The sequence below is a fragment of the Falco punctatus genome (assembly GCF_963210335.1).
Source record: "Falco punctatus genome assembly, chromosome: 9".
NCBI lineage: Eukaryota > Metazoa > Chordata > Aves > Falconiformes > Falconidae > Falco > Falco punctatus.
The window spans coordinates 21999823-22023606 of NC_137589.1; the positions used below are offsets into that span (position 1 = coordinate 21999823).

General features: G+C 38.6%; 1 protein-coding gene across 6 annotated transcripts in view; it reads left to right on the forward strand.

Moving 5' to 3' along the window:
- The window catches only part of PCDH15 (protocadherin related 15), an 878455-nt gene that overhangs the window by 739785 nt on the left and 114886 nt on the right, over positions 1 to 23784 (forward strand). For all 6 annotated transcript variants that reach the window (XM_080401549.1, XM_080401544.1, XM_080401545.1 and 3 more), the window contains 4 exons: positions 4782 to 4922; positions 7201 to 7313; positions 20910 to 21019; positions 21798 to 21938. In XM_080401549.1, coding sequence (XP_080257675.1) covers positions 4782 to 4922; positions 7201 to 7313; positions 20910 to 21019; positions 21798 to 21938 — 505 coding nt within the window. The remainder of the gene's footprint in view (positions 1 to 4781; positions 4923 to 7200; positions 7314 to 20909; positions 21020 to 21797; positions 21939 to 23784) is intronic.

Sequence of the window (23784 nt, forward strand, 5' to 3'; positions counted from 1 at the left end):
TTGCATTGAAATCTACAGATGGAGATAATATATTCAACTCCTTACCAGTCTCACATTTTATCTATAATACCCTCAGAAGTTTCCTGACTTCAGTCAGAAAGTGGCATTGAATACAAAAAGGCTTGGTAAATATATCTGTATTCATTATGCCACTATTCCATACTAGCACTGAGGGGTGAAATCCGGGTCGTTTACCCTATGCATTTCTGGGATCTTCATGAGCAGACTGCAAATGAAATGCATTTTTTTCCGCTTGTTCCTGGGCCAGATCATTCTGGTGTTGTATGTCCTTTACCTATTTGGATAGCGGAAGTAATAATACATAGCTTCCTTTTGAATGGCTTGCAGAAATATACATAAAAACATACAGAAGTTATTGTTGCGTTACACTTCTCACCATTTCCCTTGGGTTTATTGCATTAAAATTTCTCTGCAACCTGTCTTTGCCCATTGAGAGTTATCTCAACAGCGCACATGTACAGCCTCCACAGCCTCTTTGCCCAGGGCCTCCATGTGCAGCCTGATCATCTGACGTACATGTTGGGGATGATTTCATACTTGTCAGCCATGTCACAAATGAATGTTGTTTTCCCAGAGCAAATTGAAACTTAAGGAATTATGCAGCAATTAAAGAAATAATTGAAGCTGAATGAGCTTTAGATCTTAAGTTCTATATTAGTCTTGAACTCTCAGGAAAACTTCGGTTTGAGAGAATAAACATGGTTCCTGCCAAGTACAATCCTTGCTCTGTCGTTTATTTGAGAATATTATCTGCTATATTCGAGTTTTGCTGTAGACATAGGAATGCATCTAAATTTATTTAGAACAAAGGCGAAAGATGATTAATATTTGAGATAATTAAAACTTGCTTCTAAATAGATTTCCCTGGGAAATTTCTCTGGAGACTTTTCTAATTACATTGGTGCCAAAATTTAGTAAATAAAAAATAAATCCCTGTTTTGTTATTTTCAGAAATGACAGGAGAAAAGTGTACTTGATAGTCATATCAGGAACAATAACCCAATGAGATTTTTGTTTATTTAATAACAAATTACCTAGTATGTGCAGGTTTAATGATGATGATAGCTTTTAGTCTTCCAAGGAAATGTAAGGACCATTACTCTGAAACCAAATAGAGTGGATTTCAGCAGGTAATTTCCTGATAATTATAATGTGGAAGAAAAATGACTGAATCAGAGAATGCCAGGGGGAAAGTTGTATTATCAACTCCCATACGCAATGATCTCTGAAATTTCTCATGTTTTTCAAGGATTTGCACTCTTTAGTGTGCATGGTGCCACAAAGTACTTTTAACTATTAACATGGTCTTTCATATATTACTTCACTAAACACCAAAACACAACTGGCACACCCAGTTCTGAATTATTAAAGGTGATGACACTGACTTGTCAGTGGCACTGGAGTGGTGTACTGCCTAATAAACCCTGCCTGGGTTGGATTTCCTTGGAGAGTTCAAAGAGGCAATGACCTCATCACTGCTGCAGTTAAAATCATCTGGAGGAGCAGCTGTGCAAGTCTCCCCAGAAACTCCGTGAAAGTCTTGGTTGCATCCAAACCTGTCTCACTTCTCTTTACATACAAGGTGTTATGTGCACAGGGGTTTACAAGGGAGGAAGGCTGAGGTGGCCTGGCTGCCTTATTCTCTTACTCTTTTAGTATTAAACTTACGTATTCATTTTCATTTAACAGCTGCAAAAATGGTACCATCAATTAAATTCTTACAAGCTACCTATAGTTTTGAATTCAAATAAATATTCTTTACTGAAGGGTCACTTTCCTTGCATTGAAGTACGGTTTATTCATTGAATAGTCCTACTACTCATCAGGCATTAATGTGGCAAAATCTGACACCATGTGTTACACAGCTCTGTAGCATGCATTAGCATGATTTAAAATACCTTTGCTAAATCTATTCCAGTAAAGCTTTTAGTTTAGGCTATGTATTTTGACTGAGCATTTCAGTGCAGTTTTGTTGTATCAACAATATGTTGATATGATTTAGTGACTTTAAACCCCTTTTGCAGCTGTTTCTGTCGCTGATTACAAAAGTAAATTTCTTGTTTCCTTGTAGTTAGTAGCTGATATGGTAGATTGAATATATTCTCAATAACAATAGAGCTGCTTTATACCATGTTATTGAATACAGATGAAAATTACCAATTCATTATTAATGAAATTGTGGACTCTGATATTTTGTCTGTTTAGGTCTAGACTGAGAGGCATTAAGAAAATGATACCATGGTGATTATGGGACCTGAGTTTCTAAGTGCTTCTCTGAATCTACTCCCAAAGTGTTTAGCAAATAACCTAATTTGAATTTTGTGCAGTGTCCCAGCTATCTGCATATTCTGGTAACACAGACTTTGGTCTGTCTAGAAACAATTATTCTGCATCAGTGTGCAAAAACCCCCTTTCTTTCCTTTAAAGCCCTTCTTTGATGCCCCTATTTCTTACAGCTCTTTAGTACATAATTCGTATTTGTACTGGCTTCATTGCTTTAGTAATCTGCTGCTATGTGACCTTTTAATCCGCAAACAGTGGATCACTATCAGTACTAGTGAAGGGGTGCTTGCTGAGAATGGAAGTAACCTGTTAAAATTTAATGTCTCCCAGACATCCTCTGTAACCAGTTGATGGTACAACTCATCTAATCTGAAAAGTGGTTGGGTGATTCCTGCCGGCAGTTAAGTGGGGTGCCAGGAATCATCCTGCCACTACCATAGAAGATCCTCCAGGTGCATGTGAGAAAGTGGCTATTGCAGTGGAGCCTGGGATGCTACCAGAGAGTGGTGGGACTGTGGAGATCCCAGGAGCAGGCATTGCCACCCATTTTGCTTTTTAGGACTTGTTAGATCACACAGGTCAATGCAAGCTGCCAGGGCCCTCCCGTCTCTCTGATGTGGGAGCAGCTGTCTCTTAGGCTGTGCATACAGGCATGGTGTTACTCCATGTCCTCTGAAGGTGAACCAAACAATAACAAGGCCAATGGTTCATCTAGCATGGAGGTGTCACCAAGATCGAGTTGGCCTACGCCCTGCATCACAACTGCTTCCATAAAGTAAAAAAAAGACAGGTCATTGTCATAGGAGACTCCCTTTTGAAGGTAACAGATGGTCCAATATACAGACCAGACCCACTTCTTAGGGAAGTCTGCTGCCTCCCTGGAGACTGGGTTAAAGATGCAAAGAGAAAGCTTCCCGGCACAGCCCTCAGTTTATTATCCATTATTGATTTTTCAGGCAGGCAGTGATGAAGATGCAACAAGAAGTCCAAGGGTAACATGTCAGTGCTATGTTAATGGTTGAACTCAATGATCTTAAAGGTCTTTTTCAACCTAAACGATTCTGTGATTCTAAAGTTCCTCTATGGTGACTGCTGTAATGGCATCTTTGGAATATAATGGATACTTTAAGAAACTTTATTCTTCCAATAAATGTTAGTTATTTAGGCAGTTAGTGTTAAAACAGTTATATCAGGTAAGTAGATTTCTATTAGAAAATACTGTTAATGATTTGAGAAATTTGTCTATTATACCCTCTGCTGATTCCCCTTTTAATTTTGTATTTTGGGAGAATATATCTGCAGACAATTTGTGACACATGCATGCGGGTTCTGTGCTTGTTCCTTGTCATTGAAACAGGCTTTGAACAGTAGGGAGGGTTCATTACGAGGCTAATTAAAATCCATTTGCAAACCTGCATTTTCTCTTACCACTGATAGGACAAATATATTCTCCTTTTTGTTTTCTGATGTGCTTAGAGCCAGCTGTGATGTCAAATAGTAAGCGGCACTGGTAATGCTTAGCCTTCCACTGAGAGCCAGAAGCCCTCTGTTATAGGTAGGGAGGGCCACAGGTGTTGCTCCCTTCACACAAGCACTTGTGACCATCTCAGCCATGCAGTGTGGGGCAGGCTTGCCTCTTCAGTGTGAGGGCATGGTTGTGAGCTTTTAGATGGTTGCGCCCAAATTGCTAGACCTGTACAGTTCAGCCACAGAAAGAGCATGTGTTGGAATACATTTGGAAGCACCGCAGGCCCTATGATCTGTGCTTTACTTCTTAGAGGTGAGGACTTTGAAATATAATTAGTTCTTCATCACTCAGCTTTGAAAAGTAAAACCTTCAGATACTAATGTTCAGGTTTTATGTAAAAAAAAAAAAAAAACATTTAGACTGGGGGTGGGGATTGCCCAGGCAATCCAGTGCTGTTTTTATTTTGTTTTGATTGTGAATGTCACATAGGCTGGCTGTCTTGTAATGCAGAATTGTAGTCTGACTTTTCAGAAAATAAGATATCTTCCCATCTTCAGCAAGAAGACATTGTAACTTTGAGGACAAGCTGAGTAAATGTTGCAGTTTTTAGAGTGTTTAGAAATTTCTTGAACTTCAAAGGAGCTTTTATAACATGTTAAAATATTTTTTGAAGGTATATTAATGAACCTTGAGCAGTGCTCCATCTTCTGTTATTTAAAAATGTCAGTAGTTATAAAACAGACCACTGCTTCTGTCTGTATTTAGGTAGACAGGTTTTTCAGCTCTCTTCTTTCCAAACCTCTGGTCATTTTTCTTGCTGGACCTCTCAGATGTCACTGTAAGGTATTTTGGGGGAAGGCAGGAGGGATGCTTAGTAAGAAACCCAGTTATGAGGAAGACAAACACTAAGTTCTGTTTCTGATGGTCGGTTTACCAATGTTGCATTTTAATCCTTTACCAGCTACATGACGTGTAAAAATAAGCAGTTTGCTTTGGTTTTGCCTTACAGGGAACACCAGCAAGTCGAGTCCGATACAAAGTAGATGTTGACCAGTTTCCTTACAGTGCCAGCATTTTTGATGTGGATGAAGACTCAGGACGTGTAGTAACTCGAGTAAACCTAAATGAAGAGCCAAGTACAGTGTTTAAGGTATTAACTCATCTAGCTATATGTTGTCAGAAAACGCCTGCATTTGATGAAATTCCTTTTACCTTCGTGCTTCTCTGTGTTGCTTTACATTGCATAGAAGGATGTGAAATTTTTATTCTGTTTGCTTCTTTACTTCATTAATTTCTTCCTGGCACATGTTCTGTGCCATTTTGATTTTAGAAACATCTTGAATGGATGTGATTGCTATGGTTTTAAGGGCAGAAGAAACAAGGAGGCACCTGAAAGAATCCTCATTTTGTGAAAGTTACCTTGTTCATCTCTTTGTTTTCAACAGGGCTGTCAGCATAGCAATTTTGTGAAAAGTTTGTATGAATAGTGAGATATCTTGTAAAGGAAGTTATTGTGCAGTTGGATAATTTGGGACTTCCTGTTCACAAGTGCTATAATGTAAAAACATTGGCTTTAAGGAGACTTAAATTACTGTTGTGATATTACTGTTCCTGAAGAGTCTCAAGTGTAGTTAGTGTGGAGTAAGTTATGATTTTAATCAAAACCATTGGGGCAGATCTCCCTGCTTAAATTAATGAGTGGAGGGGGTAGTTAAAAATGAAAATTAAACTGTATCGGTAATAAATATATATATATATATATCTGTAATATGTGGGGGTGTATATGTAATTTTCCTACTTGGAAACTGCCAGGCTTCTGTGTATGGTCATTAAGGTATGTTTTGTTTCTTCTTCCAGTTATTTAGTTTTGAAATGAGCATTAAAGAGAGGTTTATTTGCATACTTTTCCATTATAAGGAATAAAGCTGTCCACTGTTTTCCACTTCTGAGTGTATCATCAAGCGCTACTGCAAGCTTGAGTAGCATTGTAATGCTGTCACTGTTTTAGGAACTTAGGACAGTGCTATTTTCAGTCCTTTTCAGTTTTTAACTAACATAGTAAAACTCAGAATGGAAGAGAAATATCTCTTGGTTAACATCACCAGTCTATCTTTTCTGTTGCTGCACTTTTTATTTTTACTTCTTGGTAATTATCTGGTGTGGCTGTTTTCTGAAGCTGTGATACATAACACGCAGGTGACGTACACACAGACATATGTTTCTGTATGAAGACTGCTTTATATTAGGGCAGACGAATGGTAAAATCAGCAGAGTGTTAATTTTCAGAAAATATGGATACTAAAGGAAGAAGCACAGAAAAGACTCTAGAAATCAGTGACGTGGAGACTCTGAGTTGGTATTCTGAGTAGACCATTGGGGTGTATCTGCCACTGAATCTTCTGAGAATTTTTCCAGTCAATTTTTAACATACTCATACTTTCTGCAATTATGATATCTTCCACTGGTGTGCTCCCTAATATATTGGCTGAAAAATGCCTTTTTTTTTTTTTGTCTCTTCACCAACTTATTTTGAGAATAGCTTGGACTCAGAGAAATGAGTTCAAAACTCTTATCTAGAATGAGGTGCTGACCTGCTTCATCTAGTGACCTCCTGAACTAAGGACCAATCTAGAGAGAGGGGAAACTATGGAAAACTGTCCACCCCATTTTCAGTGGGCTGGTCTCTCATCCTTTTGCTAGCAGATAGCTTACCTTTACATAAAAGCTGCAAACAGTTGAACTTATTTTTCCTAGCGGACAAGCACAGATTAAACAAATAGAAATGAGAATAGATCAGATAAGCAAAACTTTTATAATAGGCCACCTTTGAAGAACATCCTTGTTCATGTTTTAGTGTACAGAAGATCTCTTTTCTTAAGAGAATTTTTTTGGGAGGCGAGGTAATGTTGATTTTTTTTTGGTTTGATATCAGACATTGGTTTTAGATACTAATGTCAGCAACACTGAATTCTTACCTAGTGCTTTTTCTGTTGTTTTTTTTTATTGGCAGTTATAGGTGTCATTTAAATAAAAAAAAAATGTGTAAATGTAGAACTGACCTACATACCATTAAAGAAATTGAAATTGATCCTGGAGTTCTGAGTCAGGACACTCTGTGGTTAGATGTGAAGCCGATCCCCTGGAAAATGTACTTGAAGCTAGCAGTGTGTTTTGGAGGGGTTGTTTGCAGCAGACTGTTGTATTTGAATTCCAGTTTGCTGTGTTTCTGTGAATTTTCTAGCAGATTGTTCAACTTGTGGATGGCTGTCACCTTTTTCACTATGTTTTGTTCTTACACAAGGTATGATCTGCAGTGAAAGAAAATCTCATCTGACTTGTTAGACCCTGAAAATGCAAGAATTGTTGCAAGCCAACATAAAAAATGTTCTTGCCTATACTGAGAGTGTAATTTTCTATATTGTTTATAGCTAGTGGTCATTGCATATGATGATGGGGATCCTGTGAAGTTTAACACCACTACTGTAGAAATTGCTGTACTTCAGCCTTCAGTAATTCCACGGTTTACGCAGGATGAATACAGGTAAAACATTTATTTATTCACATTACAACTGTCATTTTTAAAGTTGAAATAAGTTCCTGTTTGAATGCTAGCCTGAGATACATGGGCTACAAAAACACTCTATGGTCGGTATGAAACTGCTTCCCCTGCACATACTGCAACTTTTGTACCTTCTGCTATTCACCTTGGCTCACGGAAGGAAACGACACAAAAATAAGATTCGAACCAAAGCACCAAAAACCTTGCGTACTTAAGTGCTGATAGCATATATACTGATGTTAACTCTTCTTTAGTAAATTAATTGGATGCCGCTCTGAGGAGTGAGTAGTCAGCACTCAAGTCCACCAGAAGCACGACTGTGTGAAATAACAAACAGAACATCTTTGCAGCACTTCTGTGACAAAGTGAGGGTGGCAAAATACTTGAGTTGCTTGTTTCTCCTAGCCACAAGATATTTGGCATCCAGCCATTCCCTAATTGTATCAGATAGTGGTGCAATATTACTGTCTTAACAGGTTGTCTCCAACTGAAAAGATCTGGGCTGTAGTTGAGAATGACAGTGAGGAGAGATTTGTTTGAAATTATCCTCTTGGAAGCTGTTGAAAATGTCAGTCATGTGGATAAACAAAAAATTGCATGCATTGAAATTGTAGCTGGGATCACCAGGACTCTAGGTTAAGTTTCCTACAGTCTGTTTTGATCCTGTACACCATTCATGTGGAACACAAGAGAAATCAAACTTAACCTTTTTGACATTAGAAGTGCAGATGATAGTTATTATTACTACAGAGTCACAATTTGATAAAGTTTACCCTCTGACAATTTAATAAAATCAACACCATTTTCTTAAAATTAAGTTTAAAAAAAAAAAGTGGTTCACGGGCTGATTAGCTTGTTAAATTTTGTTACAGAGAATGTGTTCGTAAACATAAAAGAAGTTTGACAACCATACAAAAATAGGAAGTGATAGGATCAATGCAGCCTGCCTCACGGTATCAAGAAGTTACAGCCTTGCTGCAATATGTGCTCTTGTTTCCAATGCAGAAACATGATAAGTATCAAAACATAATGGGGTTTGTAGATATATTTGCAAAACAAAGTACTGTAAGAAATCCAAAACCAGAAACTGAATGAAATATTATTGGTTTCAGTAGACCATAATGAATGGACTTGCTCAGATGTTTTGAGTTTAGACAAAAATTCATTATGTGCATTCTGGTTTTCCTCATGATTAGAGTATTAGCATTTTGAGGCAATACGTTAAAGAAATGAAAAATAGCAATATACTGCCAGTCTTCTACTAATTTTGTATTTAATCTTAAAACAAGTATGAAATCTGAAGCAATAGTGCAAAATTGTAAACTTTTAATGATAGTGCAAATTATAATCCTTTGCTGAAGGATTTTTCTTGAGAGAAATTATCCCTGCAGCTCACTGTATTTTATTAGCTGTCTTCAAATGCATGAACTGCAGTTTGGTTAACGTAGCAAAATGTAGTCCTTTAAATAAAAATGTTTCCATTTGTTACTGTAATTTCAGATGTCATGTGAGCGCATGCAATTTCTGTATAATATTTAAAGCCATTCTGTAGTACATTTAACCTTCTGTGTTACTGTTTTCAAGAAAAATGTGAACAGGTCCTATATGCTTAGCTGTGAGGAAAAGAAAAATGTGTAGCTATGTTTTAACAGAAGGACATGAAAATAAGATACTCTCCAAGATAGTCCACATTTTGGGTAGATTACAAAAGCTGATGTACCTAGCCTCAGGAGCCAGTCAGGGAGCTGGAGCTGCTAAAGAGGCTCTTCACCGCTAGGTGCATAGGTAGTAACGCACTTTGTTTCCTTTTTCTTTTATAACTTTATTCTGAATGACCTTCACCTTTAAGGAGCTTGCCCTTGACTCTCATCTGGTGACAAGTATGTAATCCCAAGCAGTGTTTTGGAAGAGGCTACAATGTAGCCACAGTGCTAGACCACTTCAGGTCAAACCCAGCAGAGTCCGGCCGCAGCAGTACTGTAAGCACAGTGTGGTCCCACCCCTGCATTGTAGAAGAGGTGTCTTCCAGTTCTTACATCACCCAACACAGTGCCTTGGCAGGACTGTGAGAAGAGACTCTCAGGTTCAGGAGCACAGGCAGAGTTTGTGTTGCTTCTGAAAAGTGAACTGACCTCAGACTTCCTGAGGCCACCTTGAGCTCCAGTTTTATTCCAGGAAACGGGAACTTTATTTCACTACAATGAAGAAAGCTTACAGTAAAAAGTGGTTCATATCCTGCAATACCCTAGGTGACAACTGAATAACCCACATTATCTTCTCCTCCTTGCAAACTCATCAGGGTTAGCTGAAGAGGCTACTTTCCAAAGAAATAACGATGCGCCATTCTTCATAAATTCTCTGATGCACACAGTCATAAAAAACCTCTTTAAATCTTTTGAGGGCAGCAAAGGCAGTTAGTCATTTTCTTCAACATCAGAAATTAAATGAAAACAACCCCATAACTTTCTGATTCAGCTCTGAAACTCTCTCAAACATTTTGAGGCAGGACTAGTTTTAATTCCTAAGATTCTGAGAGATTGTCACACTCTGCAAACACACTTTGTATTTGGTTTCTTGACAGTGATGCAAGCTGAAACTGGCAGGTTTCATATAACCTTATTTTTCAGTTGACATAGTATCTCTTCAGGGTAAATGTCAGCACAGAGTAATGGTGCTGCTTGCAAAATGATAAACTGTTGGATGTAGCTACTAGAATTTCTGAAGGTTTGAGAATTAGTGGCTTTTGAGTGGATTAGTATTGATCTTTCCTTGCATAATTATCATAATTGGGATCATTCCAGCATTTTCTAGCTGGTTTACAAACTTCATTTCTGTGTGTTTAGAAAAAGGTTACAGTTGAAAAGTTTTACAGATTAAAACTGCCTGCACAGTTGCAGTATGTATTACAAATCAGAAATAAATAAATAAATAAAAAATAGGAGAGGGGGGACCAGATGGCATGATCAAAAAGGCATAGCTGCATTAGGCAGACAAGGAGATAAAAGTGCAACTTTGCCTTGAGCTTTTGGTCTGGCAGCTCTCTGCTCTGTCAGAAGTACATCAGTGCATTAGGGTCTCTGCTTGGAGTCCTGTCCATAATAAGGGAGGCTTTGATTGATTATTATCCATGTCTTAAAGTGACTTCCACAGGAGGCAGCCAGAGATTTGCATTTTACTCACTGGCTGTCCCTCTACATTATTACATAACCGGGGGCAAATTAATTAGCCTCTCCCCTGCCCACCCTTCAGCTAAGAGCTCTGAGAACTGTAAAATACAACATGGAGCAGTTGCTCTATGACAGATGAGTGATAGAATATAGTTCCTTCCTAAAAACTGATATAGATGACCACTAAAGAACATCAGAAAGATATCTGCTGCAACCAGTCAGCTCTTCTGGTGGAAGCTAGCAAGTCACGGTCAAGCGTCCCAGTAGCCTGGGTGCAGCATACTTTAGGACATTCTTCCTCCACACGCTCACACCCTGTTAGAAGCAAAGCAGCATCAGCCAGCAGGTCTGCATGATCTGGTCCAGCAGGTTGTGAAGATGCCACCCCAGGGGGCTTTCAGGCCATTAATGTAGTTAATAAGGGCCAGATGATCCATGCCTACTGCTCCCTGCATGTCACCGTCTTCCAGGGACACCAATACACTGCAGCTCCCACACGTCTCTCTAGTGCATCCTTAGATGTAAGCCTAACTCGCTTGACTGCATTTCAGCTGGTACTGGAGGCTATCGCAGTGCTCCTAGACTGGATCTTTGTTCTGATGCCAAAGAGTTTAACTGCGTTAGCGATGTGGATACTTCTGTACTTGGATCTTTGTCTGTCCTTGTCATGGATATTAAATACAACTTTGAGAGAGCTGAAAGTAGCAATGCCTGCTAAATACAGTGTTATCCAAACCAAGCATTGTTTGCTTGTTCTATAAAAGATGCGAAGTGTGAAGAGGAAAAAATCAAAAAGAATCAAAGGCCTATAACATACAGACATTTATTTCTAGATGGCTAGTCCAACTCTGAGCCAACTTGACCTTTTGCTGCCAGGGAAGGACACTCCTGCTGATGCTCTTCTTGCTGCATCTGTCTGGGGCGGTTGGCAGTCAGTCAGATGTTCCTGGTTCTCCAAAACACTGACGGCAGAGGGGGAGGCACAAGCACCAAGCCTAGCATGTGATGCGGTTGTCAGCGGTGTACAGACAAGGCCTGAGCTGCTTTTTCCACTGCCTCTCTCCAGCTGAAGTGTCAGCCTGGAGAGCAAGGGCCTGGGGGTCTGTGCACAGCAAGGTGATGAAGAAAGGGGTGCCAGCACACAGCGTGAGACTTTCTGCATCACAACCCAAAACAGGCTGTGGCTGTTTCCACAGTTTATTAAGGTGTTTAATGCTGACTTCGATCTCATTCTGCTTAGTGCTGGTGAAACAGCCAAAACAGCCATGTCTCTGACAATAAATCACATGCTTGAGAGAATGAAATCAGCTATTTTGGGTGCTTCTTTCCCAATCTGTTATTTCTCTTGCTTTGGCAGCTCCACCCAGATCACCTCTTGATTGAACCCCAGAGCAAGTAATTGATCCAGAAGTTTCCATTTCTTCCAAACAAGTAATGGCAGCACTTTCACTTCTTAGTTAACAGATCATAATTAGTAGCGCTATAAGACCAGATGTGAAGTGAACCTCAGATAAATTAGGTTGGTTTTTTTAGCAAGCCTGTCTTCTTTATGAGGACATTCTCATTTTAAAAAAGTAAAAGTTCAAAGGGACTTGGGATCTTTTTCTTGTTTTGTTAATTAATAAATATCACATCCCTGCAACTAGAAGGTCATTCCTAACAGCAATGTGCTTCTGTAGCAGGAAATGAAATGTTAACTGAAAGCAGCATCATTGGTTCCAAATTATTGCCTGTGGGCACATTAAGCAGGTGTTCAGCCATTTCACAGCAGGAAAAGGAAAATACTGGAAACTTCTAGCTTCTGTTAGTATTGCATTATAGGTCCCAAACCTGTTTGGAAAGGTGTGTCCACTTGTATGGTAATCTGAAGTTTGGTTCCAACTTATGAGGAAATATGTGAAGCTGTGAATTTGAGGCTATTACTTGGTGTGAATGTGGTGTGACATTTATTTCTCTAGCAGCAACAACATTGAAATGTGTTCTGGTTAGAAAGAGATTTTCTGACATGTGGACCTCTTGCTCACTCAGTAGAATATATGATGTAATCTTTTCCACTTAATTAAATCCACCAATGCTGGAGGCAGATACCATCCAAGCAAATAGCTACGTATAAATAAATGATTTTATGAAACAAAATTATGGAGGCATATCAGCAGTCAATTGGAAGTATTATTTAAAAGAGGCTTTTCCCAGTTCTTTGGTTTGCTGCTGTTCAGTCAAAGTTATTCTCATTGTGAAATAGGAAATGAGGAATCCTGTACAGCGGCATTGAGGGTAGGAGTATCATTTCATGTCTGAAATCTCTCTAATTTGGTGCCTACTTCAACAAGGTGCTGTTTGGCACAGAACAGCATCCACTGTGTTGTGAAATTCTTGAGACCTCGTTGGAGCAATTGTGCTTTTTTTATCATGAGTATCCTTCTAATTCAGTCATTGATCTTTACGATGCGTGAAAGAAAAATAAAAGTATTAAGAGAAATGAGTTCTTCCAGGGAGAGGAACTGGTTAACCTATACATGTCTTAGAAAATCAGAAGTGTTAAATTTCTGTAAAGCAATGAGGACAACAGCTGAGAATGCCCTTTGTTCAAACCAAGGGTAGAACGGGGCAAAAAACCCAAACCAGATACACCAGGGATTTGGAGGGGAGAGGAACAGTTTTGGGTTGTAGGCAGCTGAGATTTCAAAAGCTATTTTCTTACTGGTTTACTTACTTGTCTCTGACATGTTGCTTTGAGAAGTAATTTGAGAATTCATAACTTGTTTCCTGTAAGTAAAATGGCATTATTCAGGGCATCAAGATTCTTTGTAAATGAAACAATGTGCTAAGTGCCAGGATATAAACTTCTGCCTTAGATGCAGTTGGTTTTTCATCAGGCTGCTTGTGAGCTGTTTTCTTTAAGCCTCTGTTTACTTAAGTTTTCTTTTTTTCCTTCCTATTAGAGCTCACTGCTGTTTTAAGCAGTGCTCAGTTAGGGGGTCATTCCCCCTAACAGGAGTGCACAGGGGTTTAGTTTTGTCCCTCAAAAGTGTTTTGTTTAGTGATGGTAGATTTAGAGCATTCATTTGGGTAACCCTTTTCCCAGGATATCCCAGTGTTACCATTACTGCTCTCACATTATCCATAATGGAATTTACAGTTACATATCATGAATGAAAGATGTGAAAAAGAGTGAAATACTACTGGCAGCATTTTTTGAAGCAGCATTTCTGAAGTGGGGGGGGAATAACCAATGTTTTCCTCATGATGCATAGATTCCATCATACATTTTTAATTTGCCTCACATGTCAGTGGCAGCTTGGCTTTGGGAAGATTCAGAATCATAGAATCATTCAGGCTGGAAAAGAGCATTGAGATCATCAAGTCCAACTGTTAATCCAGGACTGCCAAGGCCATCGCTAAACAATGTCACTAAGCACCACATCTGTGTGTTTTTGAAATACTTCAAGGGATGGTCATTCCACCAGCTCCCTGAGCAGCCTGGTCCAATGCTTCACCACCCTTCCAGTGGAGACATTTTTTCCTAATATCCAATGTAAACCTGCCCTGGTGTAACTTGAGGCCATTTCCTTTCGTCCTGTCTCTTGTTATCTGGGAGAAGAGACCGACCCCCACCTGCCTACAGCCTCTGTCAGGCAGCTGTAGAGTCTCCTGAGTCTCCTCTCCAGACTAAACAATGCCAGATGTGGAGGTTCACACAGATACCTCTGATTTTGCCTTTGGAATTGATGTTTTATGGTGGTATTCTTCTGGTACTTACTTGGTTTGTAGTAAAGCAAATAAGAAAGCGTACTTCAGCATGTAGTTATAGAAGTTAGGAAATTAACTTACTTATACAGTAGATACTGAAGTGTGGTTTGCCATTGAAAAAATTGTGAATGAGTTAACAGACGATTACAGTGTAGTAGAAGGATCACCGTTTTTTCCCAGTTTTCCTTGTTTTAGTAGTGCTACCTTGCGCTTTATTTAAATTTGTTAAGAACATTTACTTCTTTTTATCAAATGAGAAAGAAAATCTAATTTGATGTATTTGTTTTTTCAATGAAATACTGTGGTGAAATTAATCTAGTTGCATATTACCTGGTTGTACCAAAAGAGGTTAAGCACAGGGTCCAGGTATGTGCAGGTATTCTGCCTTGCTGTGCTTGGTGAGGACGAGGGTCAGAGCTTTCAACGCCATGTTGCAGTTTAATGAAATGTAGAACCAAGTCATTCTGGGAATGTGAATATGGGATAGAAATAATACAACTGTAGTATTAAACCCTATTGGCTTTTGGCAGTGTGTTACGAGAGCGTAAAGCCACAGCATTATCTGTGGTCTTAGAACTGATCCTATCAGTGACTGTCTGACCAGTTCCGGCATGTGAGTGTGCCCTACATTGTACTTAATGGGAATTTTTTCTTTTCCTTTTTTGCTTCTATAGTAATCCTGACAGAAATTTTCATGTCTTCGTGTCCTTAGGAATTTAGGAAGATTGGTAGGATAACACAAACACATTACGCCTGATGACAGAGAGTGCATGGGAACAAAATCTGACATTTGGTTTAAAAGCTAACGGGTAGTGACAGGGGTGTAGTGTAACAATGTCCAGACTCCCCTGTCATCTGTTTCAGAGATAAATACCATGAAAAGGTCAGAATGCCTCGAATCAATTTGAGAATTGAGACAGGTGAAGATATTAAGTACAGTAAGGAATACATGATCCTTTTCAGGACACTTTGAAGGTAAACTGCTTGGAAAATACATCTAATTAAGAATATTTCCCAGGAAAAAAAAAAAAAAAGCAAAAAAAAAAAAAGCACTGCCTCTGACAAACTGTTCAGATTGTTACAGTTGCACTTACTGGAAACTGAAAATTCAAGAAACTGATCCATTATTGCTCTAAAATATGGCTAGGTCCTTCTTCTTTTGAGCAAATACAGGAAGCTGAGATAGTCTAAATGTGTTGTTGAAAGGATTAAAAGAGCTACCATCATGATGTTTACTTCTTGCTTTCTTGTTTCTTCTTTTGTTTTGCTGCACCATAGTTAGAACTTAGTTTGCTGCACACAAGTTAGAAACTTGTACATTTTTTTCACAATTCTAAAAGTTTGAGCTGCATAGCCAGACCAATATTTACGTGTTTCTGTTCATAGAGCTTTTATTAGCTAGTTTAGTTTCCATATAACTTCACTGTTAGCTCACATGATTTTAGACTCTCTAGTGCTCTGTCTACACGTGACTTTTCTCCAGAAAAATACGTAAGCTCAGGGTTTTTTAATGGCTTACATAGCTTCTATGTAATGCAAAGCATCAGACAGACAAAAAACCAAACGAAACGCTTCCCATGAGGAGTCAGATGAAAAGAGTCTGTGCAGGAATGTGTTTGCTGCTCACAAATATGTTTTAGATAGAAGATTGAATGAGTTGAGGTAAAATGCCCTAGAAAGTTAACAGTAGCCAAGGCAAAAACACTTCCAGAAGCTGTAATGTGAGAGAAGGTAGGCAGACAATTTTACCAGGAGAGGTCCAAATGACATTGTAATCAAGTTGAGCTAAGAATCCTAGTGTAATTGAGCAACAAAAAAACCCTATTTAAATTCTGAGGTATATTTTTGGACCTCCATGAACTAAACAATATAATCCACAAAACAGAGTAGACTGAAGTGTCTAATACAGAGTAAATATACATCACACTATCAAACTTCAGTACTAAACTAGTTTTTCAATTTATTATTTGGTTTGCTGGTTTAAAATTAAAAAAAAATCATGTTTTTGAAGATATAAAAGCTTCACAGTGAATTTAAAGCATATTTGATATCAGGCAAGTTGAAAAATAGGTGAGAGTCTGACATGTTTGTAGCAGAGGGGAAAAAAGAAGAGAGGAAAAGTTAAAATTTTACTTTGGATGTTAAAAATAGTTATGCTCTGCAATGTATGTGGTATGAGTTCAGCCTCCATTTCCCCCACTGATTGAGATACAGCAAATTAAAAGATATCCTTTTACAATTTGTACCCTTTTTCAGTGTTGTTGTGTATAAATAATGACTTTATTTCAGTCCTGTTATTCTTTTAGTTTGGGGTTGATTTCTGGGTTTTTTGAGAAGCAAACACATTTTGTGGTATGGTTTCATTCTGAAGCAGTAAGCAATGCAATAGAGGCCACAAAGAAATACAGGCAAATCTAAAACTTGTTCAGGGTAACTAAATCAGAAGAGTGGGACAGAAGACATATTATTGAACATCTATTTTGTCAATTTTAAATTACTTTGTCCTTCCCAAATCTGAGGCCATTGGATAGCAATCTTATCTCAGCATGGCACAAAGTGATTGAGGCTGCTCCTTTTTTACACTTTGCTGCCTTCATGCCCTCTTTTACCATCACAGCTTGTCAGAAAGGGTTTGGGCAGGTTGGGAGGCTTCACGCCGAGTCCAGGCATCCTACAGTGTCTTTGTTGCACTGCAGGAGTGGGGGCCCCTCCTGGTATCCATCCCATCCTGGATGCTGACAAGATACCATTTACTATTTCTGTGAAAACATTAAAGTGAAGATCAACTGACCTAAATTGCACATGGCTGTGACCGTTACAAAAAAATACCTTGTGAATGAACGAAATATTGGTATAGAAATACATTTATTTTTTCATGGTCAAAAGATGTTTGTGCAAAGGAAAGTGTTCAGGAGGAAAGATTAAGATTATGGATAAGACTGAGTTGCAGCTGAGGTGGCTTAAGTGTGTGTTAATTGCTGTTAATCCCATTTCACCCCAAGATTTATGAGGTGCAAATGGATTATCATGTTAATGCACGGGCCCTTCTTGCATTCAGTGACTGTATGTATGTGGATACCCATGCATGTAAGTATTGGAGACATATATTTGAAATCACATATTTGAGAAGGTGTTTTGTTCAAAAGCTCTGGAAGTAAACATTTCATTTAAAATATTTCAGATAAGTCAGCACTGGACTGTAAGGCAATGCTGTGCTAGTCCCATGCAGGTGAGAGTGACAGAAACGTACTGTCAGGTACAGTCAGAGCCTGTGGCTGGCAGGGTAATGAATGTATCAATAAGGTATTGCAAACATCATCAAACAGAAACACCTTCAGATGCTCTGAATCCTGATTGTGTGTTGAAGCCACAGCAGTACCCTTTCTTTTCACTGTGCTGTCGGTTTTCTAAGCCTTTGTTGAGTGGCTTGGACTGGATTGCACTTCTTTGCTAGTGTCGTGTTTTCTCACAAAAATAACTGGCCTTTATTACCCAGTAATGCAAAATTATTGCATAAAAAATGCCCTCATCTGTCCCCTAAAATGGCTTCAAATTATATGTCTACCACTTAAAAAAAAAAAAAGGAAGAAAAAAGGCACTGTTGTACATCTTACTCATTCAAAAATTGGAAAATAATGAACTTTTCCCCAAAGAAAGCTTGATAGACCTTGTAGTAGAGGATAAAGAAGAGTATATTGTCAGCTGCATACCATTGTCTTTTGCCGCTTCACTTCTCTACGGTTCAGCAAATGTTCTTAAGAGACCAACTGTATGTTTTAATTCAGCTGAAGCATTACCTCTGTTGAACCTGATCACCTTACTTAAATCAGGGAAATGAAATCAATGCAATTACTGTGGTGGTTTTCTGTCCGCTCCCTCTATAGGCTCTCATAGCAAACACAACAGCACTTGCTAATTGATATTGATTTGTCAACTCATTGAATTCAGCTATGTCAGAGGGGAAGTTACAAGGCCATTTCCATTAAAATAACATACTGAAAGTGTGCTTCAGATGCAATGTGGGGTTTGTGTATACACAGTCATGAGGTTTTTTTGTTCAAATTATATGCCTTCAGAAGAAAAAGAAAACAACATAATATATAACGCATCATAAAAAGGTTCTTTATTTTCCTCAGTGGCCTGCATCTCTGACCTCATCAAAATAGCTACAGCTTGAAATGCTCTCAGATGTTACAGCCTTTTTTTCCTGTCTCTAAGATTAACCTTTGCATTTGTAAAATGCACATTAATAAGCTTTTATAGCACTAGTTTTGCAGCTTAATAAATCAGGTAGCAATAATGAATATAATTTCTACTGCTGATAGCACACTTGAGGGAGAAGAATGGGAGCCAGAGTGATCTGCTTTGTGCATGTGTGTGTGAGTAAAAGTGAATTTATCATCTCTTTCTGCAGAAAAGTCAGGTCAGTGTTTCAGTACAGTCACTATTACATGACCCAGTGTGGCTCAGCTTGGAACAGGATTTTCTCCCTGTTATTTGTACAGTGGCAGAACTAGGGATGCTCAGATGAATTGCTATACCTCACCATGTTAAGTGAGATACAGGGTTTTAATTTGACAAACTGGGCCCTCCACAGAAAGCAAAACAAAACAAGTAAATAAAACAATGGAAGATGTTACAAGGAGGGAAGGAAGAATGGATGTACCTTAGCCCTATGAGCCACAGATACGGTTTGCCTTTGGCATCTTTATTACAGGTAGTGTAATCAGGAGCATCAGCAGTCAAGCAGCAATCCAGTGCCCTAATTGGATTAAGCTGAGAGCAAGAACTCTTTAAGGATTAAGGGAAGAGCAAGAGAATTATAACCCTTAAGGCAAAGTAAGGGAGCAGTCTGAGGATCAAGGGTCATGGTGAAGGCAATCTGAATAGCAACTCAAGGGAAGAGTTAGAAGTATAGGTAAACTTCTACCAGTGTTCATGTAGGCAGAAGGCAGTTGCTGCAGAAAGCCACAAAGCACGAAGGCAAGTCCATCATCTCCAGGGCAAGAGGTTGTGTAACAGGCATCATGACCCAAGTTACCCAGGTCTCTCTTTTTTTTCTTTTCTCCTTTTTTCTTTCTCTCTCTTTTTTTTTTTTTTTTTTAAAGCAATAATAAATAATTCACCTGCTGAAGTTTTTTAACTTAATTATGTATATTCAGTGTAATTATCTAGAACTTTTTCTAGGATGTTTGAACCACCAACATTCATCCCAAAGAAAATGTTTGTAAGACAGAGATTGAGGGCAGATTGTTGGTCTTTTGGTGTGTAATGGCAAAGTTTGGGGTTCAATAGTTAGGACTGCAACCTGGGATTCCAGCTTCCTGCCCTTACAATGGGAAAATGTGGTATGGGGTAGAGTATTTGAAGAATAGCTGGACGATGGAAGAGGGAATTCATAAAATATTCTCTGAAACAAAAGCAGGTATAGGTTATATCCAGAATGTTAAAGGTCAGTGCGCAACTGAAATACTCCTTAAAGTCTACTCCTATTTAGGAGCCTATCTCAGCATAACCTCATCTGTCTTTTATTGTGTATTTTTGAGTGTAATTTTTTTAAAATTAAAAATATCTGGATAATGCTAGTTTTAATAAAGATGCATCTGCATTTATGGATGAGTGGAAAAACTGCCTTTCAAATTTATTTGTTCACGGGCATGAATAGTTTTAATCATTAATTCAGCCTTTACGTGCTGTGATGAAAACTGGAACCATTTGATTTGAGATGACCTCAAGTGTCTCACTTCTTCATGTTGAAATTGTTTATATTGCTGTTTTAAAGACATTAGCACAGACTGTTCATTTTGAAGTAGTTACAGTTTCCTTGAGGAAACAGCATCTCAAAATGTTACTCATCACATTGTCTGAGGAGATAGCATTCGAACAACAGAACAGAAAGACTGAAGTAATTCTTTTCTGCGTTTCAGGAGGAAACTCAGTATTTATACATGATGAAACTATGCTGAATATGAAATGCTCAGTTTTCAGTTTTGGTAGGGTATGCAGAACGTGAGATACCAATGTATTAGTAGTGTAATCTTTTTTCTTTCTCTTTCTTACACAAATCAGTGCTCAGTGAATCAGAAACTATTTACTGAATGCTTAAAAGATATGTATGTATATCTGGGTTGCAGTTGATATCCTGAAAAGCTTTTAGTACTGAAGTGGGTTGGCAGGAAAATTTTTTGATCTTTCTGAAGGGCAGAAATTCCTGTGGAGGTGGCTTTAAAGTGCTTGTTATTTAAATTATTTTTACCATGAATGGCATGCATGCGTTTCTGATAGATTACTGAGTTTTCTTAGTAGAGGTGTTATAAAAGAACTGTTATGTTCTAAATTTTACTTGCAATTTATCAGTCTGTGGTGGTTCTTGTGTTTCTCTTATTTTCTACTCATTATTCCATGATTTTCCATTTCTCATATCAAAGAACTATTATATCCTTATATTGTCACATCTTGACAGTTGGACTTCTCCCTGGTTTTTGCATTTGCAGAGGTGAAGCTTAAACATTTGCCTTTTTAATACATCTTTCTGTAATAACCAATCCTGTCGTTTTGACAGCCTAATAGATGGATTAAACTGCTAACCTTAGGAATAAGTTTCAGTAAACTGCTGTTCAGGCAACTGGAACATAACAAATACTTTTGTTCAATTCTGCAGACCCCCACCAGTGAGTGAAAGTGCACCAAAAGGAACTGTGGTCACAGTTGTTACAGCAGCTGCCTTGAACCAGACAATTGTATATTCAATTGTTTCAGGAAATGAAGAGAGTAAGTAGTAATATTTTGGTCTTAGTGGTTATGCTGAGCCTAGTGCGTGCATCAGAAGTCTTCAGGAAGCAGTGATTAGAAATAACACTGCTAAGGTGAAATCCCACTGCATCTGTACAAACAGGAGGGACTTCCATTATCAAGCCTTTAGAGATCAGCTAAAGATCAGATTAGTTAGCAGAATTACAATAAAAATTAAAATAAGTGACATTCTCACTGACATGAAAATTCACATCGGTGCCACATGGTGTGAATTCATGACATACTGAAACAGGAATATGAATCGCTTTGATGTCTTTGTACTTCTGGCTTAGAAATCTGTTTTAAGGCATTATAGATTTTGCCATGCTGTAGCCACAAGTATTTGATTAGAGCCTGATGTTTTAACAAAACATCATTCCTGCATTTGCATCCTTCTGGAGTACTCTCTGTGATCCTTGAAATCTCTACAAAATTACACTAAATTATTTGGAGAGGTGTGGAAGAATTCCTCCTCCCATCCTCCTTTTTGCGAGAGTGGGCTGTTTATCTTGTGTGCTTTTCCCAGCGTGTCCTCAGGTTGGTTATTCCAGCACCAGGCCAGATTCAGCTGCTGTGCTTCTCTGAAGGTAGCCTCAAAGAGGAGTTATGTGGGCTTTTAGAGGCCTGAGGGAGGGGTGGGAATGACTTTCTGAAGACCATGTAGGAGACCAGTGTCATCACCAAACCAGCAGCACTTAGGCATTAAAAAATTGTTTATGCATCTTAGAAATTTACTTCTGTTTTTGGTGGATTTCAGATGTGTTTGCTATTAATAACAGAACAGGCGTGATCTCACTTAAAAAGTCTCTGGATTATGAAAGTGTGACAAGTTACGAGCTTCGAGTTCAAGCAGACTCCTTACAAGTGGTACGATCGAATCTGCGCGTCCCTTCCAAAAGTAAGTTTAAAAATCCTTTGGTTTAATTTTTTTTTTTTAATATACATATGATTTTTATTTTTTTGAGGATTTTGATAACTGCACTCTAGCTAGTGACCTTGTTTTGTTATTAAAAATACAACAGTGATAATGGATGTGAGCAGCAGAGAGTGCATTTCTGGATCTCTATGCTTGCCTTCTATACACGAAGCTGATCAGTCTTGAGCTAAGCACTCACAAATCGCGTCAATGTTACACAGTTGTAGGTCTCACAGATACAGTCATGTTTATATATAAACAGAGCAGATGGCACAAATTGAATGTTTTCAGCGTAATTAGGGCTTTTTGTGATGGAATGTCACAGTTACTTTTTCATAAACATTAGCCCAAATACAGACTTCCTCCCTGCTGGGCTGGTAACATTGCAGCAAATGCTGGGACACTACCAAGAGGAATGGGAAACAGATACACAGCACAGGTGACAGGAAGAAAAAGACTCCTTCGGCATGCCTGAGGATCTGTGTGGAGTTTATTGCAGCCCTGACTGAGAACAAACTGAAGGCAAGGACCTGCTGTGACAAAGACAAGAAGGTTCTTTTGCAGCATCTCTACGCAGGAAGGAGTTTATTTACGAAGTGTTTTGCTTTAGCTCTCTCTCATAATGAGGGTTTTCTTTTTCCTTAGACAGTTTTCTTTTTTTAATAAAAATAATTTGAAGGGTCTTTTGATTATTTTTATCATCCTCCCTGTAAAGAAAAGTCTGGGAAATCTGGCTTTCAAACATCTGGCTCACTTAGTGACCTGTCACTTCCTATACAACTTCCTATTTAAGCCACAGTTGGGCCCTACTTAAAAAAACCCAAACCTTGTACCAAAAAGCATTTCGGTACATGTTTTACACAGACTGTGCTTGTTGTATCAGTTTTTTTCCTTCTGTATTTTTGGTCTCTGTGAGTGTCAGTTTTTCCCTGCTCTAGCTAAGGAGCATCATAGATACAATGAGAAGAAGCCCAGGGCAGTGGACTGTTGCACTAAGAAAAGGAAGCGAGAAACTGAATATTTGTTTAAAGGCTATAAAATATGACCTCCTTTCATTTCACATTGAATGTAAGTTTATTTCATTGTTCTGCAGTCACAGCTATTTCAGTATGAGCTGTGGGTCAAATCTGTTGCAAGTGGCTGGAGCTTCTTTTTCCCCTTCCACTTCCAGCAGTGTTAATCATGGGGCAAATCTTTGGCACTCGAAAAAAGCAGGCTTATCCTGACCAAAACCACCCCCATGAACTAATAGGTTGAGGGGAAAACTTTAGCCTATTTCATTTATAAGTGTCCAAGAGATACTGCTGTACCATCTCATTGCATTCACTCCTGTGTGAGCTGAGGAATCCCCAGGAAGCCAGGCTATGGGTACCTGCTGTTTATTGATGTGTGTGTATAATTTATTCAAAAAAGGACATCAAATTCGTACTTTGAAACTATGAAATACAAATGGAGTCCAGAGTTACCTCAGACTTAAGTTTTATGCAGATGGCCTGTATTTAGTTACTTTTCAATCCAGGGAGACAGGCAGGGGGAGATACAAACAAAATGCCAGTACTAGACTGTTCTGAACATCAGTGATGTTTGGGCATTTACCAAAGTGTGTACATAATAAAACATTCTTAAATTTTTGGAAGCCCCCAGTAATATGAGCAATTTTAGTTCAAATGCATTTATTAAAGCATTGCTGGCAGTATGATGCTTTAGGAATTGTGCTGCCACAGACTTTATTTTGATCTGTTCCCTAGGAGGTCTGCATGGCCAGCCAGGGGCAACAAACTTCTGTCAGTCTTTCATCTGTCACTAATGTTAGGCTCTCATCTTTCCA